The sequence below is a fragment of the Pipistrellus kuhlii genome, unplaced genomic scaffold, assembly GCF_014108245.1.
Source record: "Pipistrellus kuhlii isolate mPipKuh1 unplaced genomic scaffold, mPipKuh1.p scaffold_m20_p_11, whole genome shotgun sequence".
In the NCBI taxonomy this organism is placed as follows: domain Eukaryota; kingdom Metazoa; phylum Chordata; class Mammalia; order Chiroptera; family Vespertilionidae; genus Pipistrellus; species Pipistrellus kuhlii.
This window is the reverse complement of record NW_023425416.1, coordinates 45,517,938-45,528,877: the sequence shown is the minus strand read 5'-3', so window position 1 is coordinate 45,528,877 and position 10,940 is coordinate 45,517,938. Positions and strand designations below refer to the sequence as shown.

Sequence of the window (10,940 nt, the reverse complement as noted above, 5' to 3'; positions counted from 1 at the left end):
GGAGAAGGGAAAAGAGGAAGAGGGGCCAGGCCTGCCCTGGAGCTTCCAGTCTCCAGGCACCCGACAGACACCCATCAGGAATAGTCAGAGGTCAGTCTACAGTAGGGAGGTGGGGGGCTGATGGGGCTAGGAGGCAGAGCCATCCAGGTGTCACTGCCCCCACCCCTTATTCATTTTCTCAAAATAGTCTGGGACACAGGCACCCTACCCCGCGGCTGAGTCATGGAGCCCCGTCCTCAGATCAGACTTGGATGAATGAAGCTGTGCCCTCACTGCTCCTCCCCGCCTCCCCCCATCCCCCCACCACCTTCCAGAAAGGACATGTAACCGATTCCCCAGGATGGAAGAGTGACTTCCACAAGCCCTAAAAATAACTGAACCACTTCATACTCCGAACTTAGCCTCTCCCGCCCGCTCCCCTCCACCCTCCCACCCCCACCCCAGCCAGCAAGATAAAGGCAGCTGCTGGGCCTGGCAGGGGACAGAGACCCGGAGCCAGGGCAGCGAGAAGGCACCTCACAGATTCAGCCGAGTAGAACCAGCCCCGAGCTAGAAGGTTGAGAGGAAGGACAGACCCTTGGGCCGCACCTGCACAGACCCCAAGCACCCACCAGCCAAGTGGGACCAGCGGGTGAGTACAGAGGCGGGGTCTTTCAGGGCAAGGCTGGCTAGCCAGCTGGGGTCTCCTTTGGACCCTTGGGATGGCTCTCAGGACAGCAGGCATTCGGGGTGGCAGAAAGAGGTTGAGCCCTAACCAGTTTATCTCAGTGGATAGAGCGTCGGCCTGCAGACTGAAGTGTCCCAGGTTCGATTCCAGTCAAGGGCATGTACCTTGGTTGCGGGCACATCCAGAGTAAGGGGTGTGCAGGAGGCGGCTGATGGATGTTTCTCTCCCACCAATGTTTCTAGCTCTCTATCCCTCTCCCTTCCTCTCTGTAAAAAAATCAATAAAATATATTTTTAAAAAAGAAAGGAAAAAAAAGAAAGAAAGAAAGAGGTCGAGGGGCCGTACATCTGGATGTAAGAGAGTGGAGGGATCTCTGAAGATTTAAGGGAGATTTGACGTGAGCCCCATGGGAGCTCTCAGAGCGGCGGCCACAGGCCTGGGCCAACAAAAGGGACAGGTTCTTACCAGTCGGATACAAATCCAGAAAGGCATCCAGGAGGAAGTGGCCTGTAGTTGCACTCTTTAAAATACAAGTATGGAGCCCCCTGGGCTTCAGGGCTTCCTCCCAGGAAGGCCCCGTGAGGGAAGGAAAGAGGGAGAGGGGAGGTGGTGGGAGGGCACACGGGTGGAGGGTGGGAAGCGGGTCCGCATTGCTAGACAAGTCCGGTGCCCAGTTGTTGTGGGTGAAAGTCCTGGCATATCTGGCCCCAGGAGTGTCCCCAGGGCTGGCCTGTGCCCAGCTCCCCACATAGCAAGACCTAGACTCTGCCCCAGGCCATCATCCCGCCCAGGGGGAACACCCTGGGGGAAGGCAGATCTGGGGAGGGGCACAGGGTGGGGGACAAGGTCTGAGTCTGCCAGAAGTGGAGACTTGCAGAGGGACTGGGCCAAGGAGGGGCACACTGGGAACAGAGGTGGGGTCACCCTGAGGGGCTGGCCAGCCCCAGGAGGCCAAGCTCTGGGACACTGCTTGGGGCTCAGCCCGCACACCAAATCTGGTCCCAGTTCTGAATTCTGCCCTCCCCAACCCCCATCCCCGCCTTCTAGAAACTTAAGCTCCAGGAAGGGGCAGGCGTGGGGAAGCCAAGCGTTCGGAAACCTGCTTCGACTGCTTTGCGGAGCCTACCGGGGCAGCACCTTTCCCCTCTTTGGGCCTCAGTTTCCCTGTCTGAACCCACAATAGCTGGACACAGAGCTTGTCCTCAGCTTCAGTGACCTCTGGGAGTCCTCGGGGCTGACGTCCCTGGACTCCAGGACTCTGTCTGGGGCCATAGCAGGGATTCTGGAGATTCCTGGGGGTGGGGGAGGGGTGGAGTTGCTGGCCTTGCACAAGCCATCTGCTCAGGCCACACTGGTGGTGACAGGATGGAGAAGGGGTGGGGACAGGCATGGTTTGCCTTTGGCAGGGGGTCCTCATTAGAACTCAGAGACCCCAGAACGTGTGATGAGACTCACGTGGCAGGTATCAGAGTTCGAATCCCTCAGGGTTCTGATGACTTTGGTGGACAGGATGGGGTAAGGGGAGAGGGTGACAAGTAGACCTCAGTTCCCCGCTCAGATAGCTATATCCAGGAGCCTCTGCCTTGGGGATGCCCAAAAGTGCCCGCCTGCTCTAGTGGTTTTGAGAATTGAAACCCTTCCCCCACCTGTGGCCACTGTCCCTGACCCTCCAATCAGCCCCATGCCCCTTTGTCCATGAAGGGTTTCTGGCCCCAGCACCGGCCATCCTGCAGGCCAGGGGCCTGGCTAGGTTAAGGTAGGAATCTATGCTACCAGGAAGGAAAGTTGCTGTCGCTTTGGAACCTGTACAAAGCTTTACCCCATGGCATTGCCTTCCTTCCCCAGGAGCCAGCCCTTCTTCCCTTTAAAACTTTTATCAAAATGCAAAAACACTGCACTGTAATTACTTGTTACATGTCTGTTTCCACTAGCTAAGGGGGTAGGGATCCCAGGGGAGATAAGGAGATGAGATGGGCCCAGGCCCCCAGGGTCCCACTGGCTGAGCCTGAGCCTCCGTCTGGAGCCCAGGGCTGCGCTGCCGAGGCCAGGCCCTCAGCTATATTTAGCATCCAGCGTGGAGCAGGGCCATGGGTCAGGGGCGGTAAGAGGGGCACATGCTTCTCATTCTTTTCCGACGGGCTTCTGGGGGTTGTTAGTTCACCTGTCACAAGACAGATAAGACACAGAGGACAGAGACCAGAGAAGGGCTGGAAGGGTGGGAGGCCGTGAAGGGGGGCAGGGGTGAGCTGGAGGGGAAGGGTGTGGGAACGCCATGGTGGAACCTGGTTGACATGGGCAGAGAAAGAAGAGGACCCCGGAGTGGATACTGGCTCATTGCACACAGTTGGGACCAAGTCTCCATGAGCAAGGGGCAGGGCGGTCTCTGCAGAGGGTCCCACTGCCCACCTCCCCTGTAGGTGTCACCCTCACTGTTCTAAGGGTGTCTGCTGGGGAACAGAGGGGCATCACAGCCGACAGGAAAGTTTTACACCCCCTACCCTCTAATCTCTTGGGAGCCAGGCCTCAAAAGGGTCCAGGAACCCTAGGCCAGCACTGCCTGTTATTCATTCACCAAGATCTGACCCTTTCTGGGCCTCAGTTTCCTCATCTTTAATTATGAAAGGTTGGGTCTGAAGGCCCTCGGGATTTCCCTGGCTCAGACCTCTGAGTCTTGGGTATAGCACAGAAACCCCTACCTGGGATTCAGGATCTGGCTCTGCCTAACCATGAGATACCTGGTGAGCCTCTAACTGCTTCCGCTGGAGCATGGGCTGTGGGCCCCCTGGGCCTGGGAAAGGGTGGACAGTGAGTAGAAAGCCTAGGTGGAAGTTGGGCAAGACTCTCAGTGAACGTGGCAAGCGCGCCCTCTGGTGTTATGGGAGAGAATTTCTTCTCTATGGGAAATACCTAGGCACTTGTTTAGGGACCTGCCTCTTCCTCTCTGGGATCCCATAAGTCAGGATTTCCTCAGGCCACTCCCCTGGGACTCCGCCAGAAAAAACTGATTTTGGTAAAGGAAGGTGAGAATGGGGCCTGTCCAGTTAGCCAGCTGGAGGCCTGAACATCCTTTGTGGGGCTGAAGGACAGCAATGTCTTAGCCAGCAATGTCTTGCTTGCTCAGGTGATTGAATCTTGGGAAGCCTGGACCCATCTTAGTAAGATGGGTCCATATGCCCTAAGTTTAAGATTGGTCACACACTTGCCGAAACCGGTTTGGCTCAGTGGATAGAGCATCGGCCTGCGGACTGAAAGGTCCCAGGTTCGATTCCGGTCAAAGGCATGTACCTTGGTTGCGGGCACATCCCCAGTAGGGGGATCGATGTTTCTAACACTCTGTTGATGTTTCTAACTCTATCCTTCTCCCTTCCTCTCTGTAAAAAAAATCAATAAAATATATTATTTTTTTTAAAAAGATTGGTCACACGCCAAGCATGCAGGTGGCAGAGTGAGACCCAAGAGAAGTCTGGGAGAGGCCATGTCACCACAGCCCTACTCTGACCTGCTGTGGCGACATGGCCTCCTGCTCCCTCCCATTTCCCGCCAGCAACCAGCCCCCCTCCCACCTAAGGCCCCAGCCCATCCTCACCTCTGCCCTTCTCTTCAGAAGGATGTCCAACACCCAGACGCAGGTGGCCCCCACACCCACCATCCCGATGGCCACGGCCCAGGACCTGCCCCTCCCTCCGCCGCCGCAGCCGCCGCGGGCCCCGGAGGACCTGCCGCTGCCCCCGCCCAAGGAGTCCTTCGCCAAGTTCCACCAGCAGCGGCAAGCCAACGAGCTGCGCCGCCTCTACAGGCACATCCACCCCGAGCTCCGCAAGAACCTGGCGGAGGCCGTGGCCGAGGACCTGGCCGAGGTCCTGGGCGCCGAGGAGCCCACCGAGGGGGACGTCCAGTGCATGCGCTGGATCTTCGAGAACTGGCGGCTGGACGCCATCGGGGACCACGAGAAGCCGGCAGCAGCCAGGGAGCCGGTGCCCAGCGGGGACGTCCAGGCCACCTCCCGCAGGTTTGAGGAGGGCTCCTTTGCCGGCGGCACGGGCCAGGAGCCCGCCGGACCCCCTCCGCCCTCGGGAGCGGACGTGCGTGCAGCCCGACGGCTGTTTGAGACGAAGCCGCTGGCCGAGCTCACGGGCCAGACCGAGGAGGCCCGGGCCCCGGAGGCGCCCGCCAAGGAGCCTGAGGCCAGTGGCGACGTGCAGGGCACTAGGATGCTCTTCGAGACGCGGCCCCTGGACCGCCTGGGCTCCCGGCCCTCCGCCCAGGAGAGTCCCCTGGAGCTGCGCTCGGAGATCCGGGAGCTGAAGGGCGACGTGAAGAAGACGGTGAGGCTGTTCCAGACGGAGCCGCTGTGCGCCATCCGGGACGCCGAAGGCGCCATCCACGAGGTCAAGGCCGTCTGCCGGGAGGAGATCCAGAGCCACGCGGTGAGGTCAGCTCGCTGGCTCTTCGAGACCCGACCTCTGGATGCCATCAATCGGGATCCCAGCCAGGTGCGGCTGATCCGGGGCATCTCCCTGGAGGAGGGGGCCCGGCCCGACGTCAGCGCGACCCGCTGGATCTTCGAGACGCAGCCCTTGGACGCCATCCGCGAGATCCTGGTGGACGAGAAGGACTTCCAGCCGTCCCCAGACCTTCTCCCCCCGGGTCCAGATGTCCGGCAGCAGCGGTACCTGTTTGAGACCCGAGCGCTGGACACCCTCAAGGGGGAGGAGGAGGCTGTGGCGGAGGCCCCGCCCAAAGAGGAAGTAGTCCCTGGGGACGTCCGCTCCACCCTGTGGCTGTTTGAGATGAAGCCCCAGGACACCCCCAGAGGCCAGGTCCAAGTGGGTCACCTGCAGCGGGTGGGCCCCGGGCAGGGAGAGGGGCTCATGTGTGCGCATCTGTCCAGTGACAGCTTCTCGGCACTATGCCTCCCTCCAAGCGCCCCCCAGAAGGATGGGGTGAAGGGGGACGTGAAGACTTTCAAGAACCTTTTTGAGACCCTTCCCCTGGACAGCATCGGGCAGGGTGAGCCTTCCACCCCCGGAAACGGGAGCGAAGTAGCAGGAACGGATTCCGCTGGGCAGGCCCAGGACACGGGGTCCCCGGTGTATGCCGTGCAGGACGGCAGAGGCCACCTCCACGCCCTGACCTCGGTCAGCAGAGAGCAGGTGGTCGGAGGCGATGTGCAGGGCTACCGGTGGATGTTTGAGACGCAGCCTCTGGACCAGCTGGGCCGAAGCCCCAGCACCATCGACGTGGTGCGGGGCATCACCCGGCAGGAAGTGGTGGCTGGAGACGTGAGCACCGCCCGGTGGCTCTTTGAAACCCAGCCCCTGGAGGTAATCCACCAGCGGGAGCGGCAGGAACGACAGGAAGAGGAAGGAAGGAGCCAGGCAGGGCCCCAGCCGGAGGCAGCCCCCAAGGGTGACGTGCAGACCATCCGGTGGTTGTTTGAGACGTGCCCGATGAGTGAGTTGGCAGAGAAGCAGGGGTCAGAGGCCACAGACTCCACAGCTAAGGCCGAGGCGCAGTCCTGCACCTGGATGTTCGTGCCCCAAACCCTGGACAGGCCAGAAGGCTCCAGGGACCAGCACCTGCAGGTTTGCCAGGTCCGGGCCGGAGAAGGACAGACAGACAGACATGTCTTTGAGATCGAGCCTCTGCGGGCGTCAGGCGGTCCCTGTGGAAGAGCACCTGTGCGATACTGCAGCCACGTGGAGATTCCTTCAGGGCAGGTGTCTCGTCAGAAGGAGGTGTTCCAGGGCCTGGATGCGGGCAAGAGGGAAGACCAGGGGTCAAGGGCAATCCCTGAGCCCATCCCTGTGGGCTCGGTGCACAAGTTCACCTGGCTCTTTGAGAATTGCCCCATGGGCTCCCTGGCAGCCGAGAGCATCCGTGGGGGCGACCTCCAGGAAGAGCAGCCAGTGGGCCCGTCAGGTTCGGTACCCAAGAGGCAGGAGACTGCGATCCAGGGGACCCTGCGGACTCTGCACGCCACGCCTGGCATCCTGCACCGTGGGGGCATCCTCATGGAGGCCCGAGGGCCAGGGGAGCTCTGCCTTGCCAAGTATGTGCTCCCGGGCCCAGGACAGGGGCCCCCCCACATATGGAAGGAGGAGCTGGTATCTAGCGAGCTTCCCAGGATTGTCCGCCTAGTGCTGAGCCGGCCAGACGTGGACCAGCAGGGGCTGCTGGTGCAGGAGGACCCCGCGGGCCATCTCCGGCTCAGGCCCATGAGGCTTCTAGGAGGCAGCGGGAATGTGGACGATCTGGACCCAGAGTTCCAGCAGTTGCTAGCATGTGGCTTGGGCACCTCCGTGGCGAGGACTGGGCTGGTGATGCAGGAGACAGAGCAGGGCCTGGTCTCACTGACTGCCTACTCCCTGCAGCCCTGGCTCAGCAGCAGGGCCCCCGAGAGGAGCAGTGTGCAGCTGCTGGCCAGCTGCATAGACAAAGGAGACCTGAGCGGCCTGCACAGCCTGCGGTGGGAGCCACCGGCTGACCCAGTTCCGGTGCCAGCCAGCGAGGAGGCCCAGCGGCTGCCTGCAACGGAGAGCATCATTCACGTGCCCCCACTGGACCCCAGCATGGAGATGGGGCACCTGAGAGGCCCAGGGGCCGCCCCTGGTACCCCACAGACCATTGCAAAGAGAAGCCTGCTGGCTGGCAAAGAAAAGCAAGAAGACTGTTGCGCTGGGCAGGAAGGGGCGGAAGCTTTGGGAAAGTCGAAAGGAGCATCGACGACATCACCAGGGCCCGGGGCAGCAGACCTCCAGGCCACCATGCAGGGTCTTCGGATGGCGACAGCGGAGGCTCAAAGCCTGCAACAGCAAGTGCTGAACAAGCCCAAGCAGGGCCCCACCCCTGGAGCTGTCTCCACACCCTTCCAGGATGGTCTTCCGCAAGCACTGGCCGCTGCCACTGGGACTGCTCAAAGCAACACCAGGCCCACGGCTGGAGGTGACCCCAGGATCCCAGCAGCCCCCAAAAAGGTCAGTGGGGAACAGAAAGTACTGCCCACGGGGCTGCCTGGGGGGCGGGTGACTATTCAGGACGGCGTCTACAATGCTCACCCCGTGAGGACCTGTGACCTACCTGGGAGTGTTCAGCCCTTTGAGAGGGAACACCCACCAAGGGGCGGGGAGACTGTCTGCTTGACCCAGGCTTCCAGCCCACTCCACGAATGCCCAGGTCAGAGTCTTGGGCAAAGCCGGGAAGAACCTGGGGGCTGCACACAGAGAGCCTGGGGGCCTCCAGAGAAAGCCATGGCCGAAGTCAGCCCCCAAGCTGCAGAGACCACCCTGAAGGCTGCCTCTTCAGCCCATTACACTCTGACCTCTGGGCCTCCAGCTGCAGGAGACGGCCTGCATTCCCATAATGCCTCTGATCCTCCTCCTCCTCTCCCAGCTGCTGTGACAGGACCTGACTTCCCGTCCCAAGCCCACCGCGATAAGGACTCCAGCCCTGCCGGCCAAACAAGCCCTGGGGAGTCACAAACAAAGACCCCAAATCTGGAGCCCACCTTCCCACCAAGAAAGAAGCCCCAGCTGCCCCCAAAACCTGCACACCTAGGCCAGATCCCCCCTCCTCAGAGGCTGCCCAAGCCCTCAGCTCCATCTCCCAGCTCCTCGCAAGGAAAATACAAACAGGGTGAGACAAAGGCAGCCACGCCTCCGCCAGCCAAGGTCCCCACCACTACAGGCCAGGGACATGCATCTCTGGCTGGATTCTCCAGTGGTCAGAGCCAGCCTGGCCCTCAGCATGGTCCCAGCACCATGGCCCCTGGGCCGACCAAGAGTCAGGCTATGGGCAGCAATGTCCAGAGCCCTGAGCCCCCCAAGGTCTCAGCTCTCAACAGTGACCCCACCTCACCACGGCACGGCCCCGGCACCCCAGGAGAGAAGCTGATGGAGTGTTCCCAGCAGGGGGCCCCTGAGAGCTGTGAGACTCAGCAGGGAAGCCCGCAAGAGCTCCAGAACCTCCTGAGCCAGGTGCAAGCCCTGGAGAAGGAGGCTGCGAGCAGCGTGGACGTGGGGGCGCTGAGGAGAATCTTTGAGGCTGTGCCCCAGCTAGAAGGGGCCCTTCAGGCTCCTGCTGCCCCCCATAAGCCTGAGGCCTCGATGGAGCAGGCCTTTGGGGAGCTGACGAGGGTCAGCATGGAGCTCTCCCGGCTGAAGAAACAGACCCTGACCAGGCTGCTGAGCATCGAGGAAGCTGTGCACAAGGCCCTCAGCAAAATGTCCGGCCTCCAGCCCGAGGCTAACACCCGGGGCTATCCCCAAGGTCCCCTAGAGGACCACGGTGCCTACAAGGTCAGTGTCATGGACAGCAGTGGAGCCAGGCCCAACTGCTCAGGGGAGAAAGTCAGGGGTCAAACTGCACCTAGGAGCCAACCTGAGGTTACGTGCCACACTGAGGTCCAGAGTCAAGCCAAGGTCAAAAGTCACACAGAGACCAGAGGTCCAGCAGACTCACCCGCGCCTTCCACCAGGAGGATGGAGACACTGAGAGAAGATGCAGGCATCCCTCCAGTCTCGCCTTCTAGCAGAGATGCATCCTCCTCCCCAACCTTCATCTCCTTTAAGTCAGCCGCAAGGAAACTTCCAGAGGCTCCCAGCCCCGGGGGCAGCCCAGCTGTCTCAGTGCAAAGCACACACCTGGCCCAGGATGTGAGCCAGGCCCCCCTCCACCAGAAAGGTATCCGGGCCAAGGCCGGGGAAATAGAGGTCACCCAGGGCTCTGGACAGCCCGGGCCTACCCTTGCCTCAGCCGGCACCCTGCCAGGGGCCCAGAAGAGTGTCCTGGAGCTCCAGACTGGGCCTGGGGGCTCCCAGCGCTGGGAAGCCATGAGAACTGGGACTGAGCAGTACACGGAGGCGGGCCAGTGCGGGAACGCCCTCCTCACACCTTCCACTATGGCCACGGAGCAGGCAGAGCCCTCGGGGGGCCCAGGTCCCCACCTCGGGCTCCAGGCCTCCCCCTTGCTAAAGCCGTTCCTGCACAGCCCGGCCGAGCTGAGCGGCCACTCCCAGTCTGCAGCCCAGTGAGCCCCTCCGCCTCCCACCTGCCCTGGGAACTGAGGTGGGTGCCTCCGACCTGCACACAGGATGGCAGGAGGAAAGGGCCTCTCTCGTCAGCTCCCTCAATAAGGCCCCGTTCTTGCAAAGGGAGAAAGATTGGGAAAAGGCCCACGGAGCGGCTGGGCCCAGGTGTAGGATGGGGGCTCGCGCTGTTTGTGGAGGTGATGTGAGCAGACACCTCACACAGGACTGGCCGGCACGCTGACATCCATGAGTCTGCACGCCACTGCTCCAGCCGGAGTCCCCGGAGTGACCTGCCACCCTCAGCCTTTATTTCTATTAGGAGTCGAAATGTTCTCAGCCATCTGTGCCTTAAGTCCCGGAGGGGACAGGGTCAACTAGACGCTGGATGGGGCTGTGTTCGGGATCAGGCTGAGGGCTCCCGAAGGGCCCTGCTGCAGCCCTCCGTCACCATCTCCACGGGTCAGAGGGTCATCCCGGCAGCCCAAAGGGCATAGACAATGTCGCCAATCAGTGATGCCCCTAGAAGCCAAAGGTTCTGCGTTCCCACCCCCACTGCCCCTCACTCGGCACCCAAATGGGAAGGAAACAGTCTGAATAAACCCAAGTTTTATTTTCTCTGCTGCATGTGTCTGACTATTTGTGCATCTGGGTCCCCACTGTGAGGGGAAATAGCCACAACCTCCAGGTGCCCCATTTCCCTGGCAACAGCAGTGCTGGAAGCCACTCTTCTTCTACCATCTTGGCTGGTACCCACGAAAGCCTGCCCACACCCCTGTTCTCCTCACTCCTCTCGCCCCCCCCCCCACACATACACACATACACACATACACGCAATGCTGACCCTCTACCTCTGGCCTCCCCCTGGTGGTTCTTGGACATCCTCCTGGATGGCAGCTGACCAGATGCTGCTCCAGAGTGGCAGCGTGGCCCGGTCAGGCCTGGAAAGGAGGGAGAGCCTCATGCCAGGAGAACTCCATGCCAGGAGAAGCCAGAGGGATTCGGTGAATACCTGCTGCCCGCAAGGCCTGTCCAGCAGCAGGTGAGTTCCAATGGGCCCTGCTCACAAGGTACTGACTTTCCAGAATGAGCACACAGAGCCCATGGATAGGAAACACTGGGTCAGAGCAACGCACCTGACTGGGCCGCTCTCCCATTCTGGGGCGGAGGTCTTAGAATATAACAATGTGACATTGATAGGTGGTTGCCTTAGAGGCCTTGGCCAAGACAGACCTCTCTAATGAAAT

The 10,940-nt window shown here is 61.1% G+C and overlaps 1 protein-coding gene across 5 annotated transcripts; it reads left to right on the top strand.

The window, feature by feature from the left end:
• The first annotated feature begins 469 nt into the window (after positions 1–469).
• Positions 470–10,076, top strand: XIRP1 (xin actin binding repeat containing 1). Of its 5 annotated transcripts, none has more exons than XM_036431918.2 (3): positions 470–631; positions 4,212–7,644; positions 8,060–8,117. In XM_036431918.2, the coding sequence occupies exons 2-3, from the start codon at positions 4,276–4,278 to the stop codon at positions 8,066–8,068; spliced, it is 3,378 nt and encodes a 1,125-aa protein (XP_036287811.1). In that variant the 5' UTR covers positions 470–631; positions 4,212–4,275; the 3' UTR covers positions 8,069–8,117. The 5 variants fall into 5 exon arrangements, with proteins under 5 accessions (XP_036287811.1, XP_036287808.1, XP_036287810.1 ...); XM_036431915.2 differs by adding an exon at positions 8,398–10,076 and having other exon boundaries at positions 471–631; positions 4,272–8,325; XM_036431917.2 differs by adding an exon at positions 8,398–10,076 and having other exon boundaries at positions 472–631; positions 4,275–8,325.
• Positions 10,077–10,940: the final 864 nt, after the last annotated feature.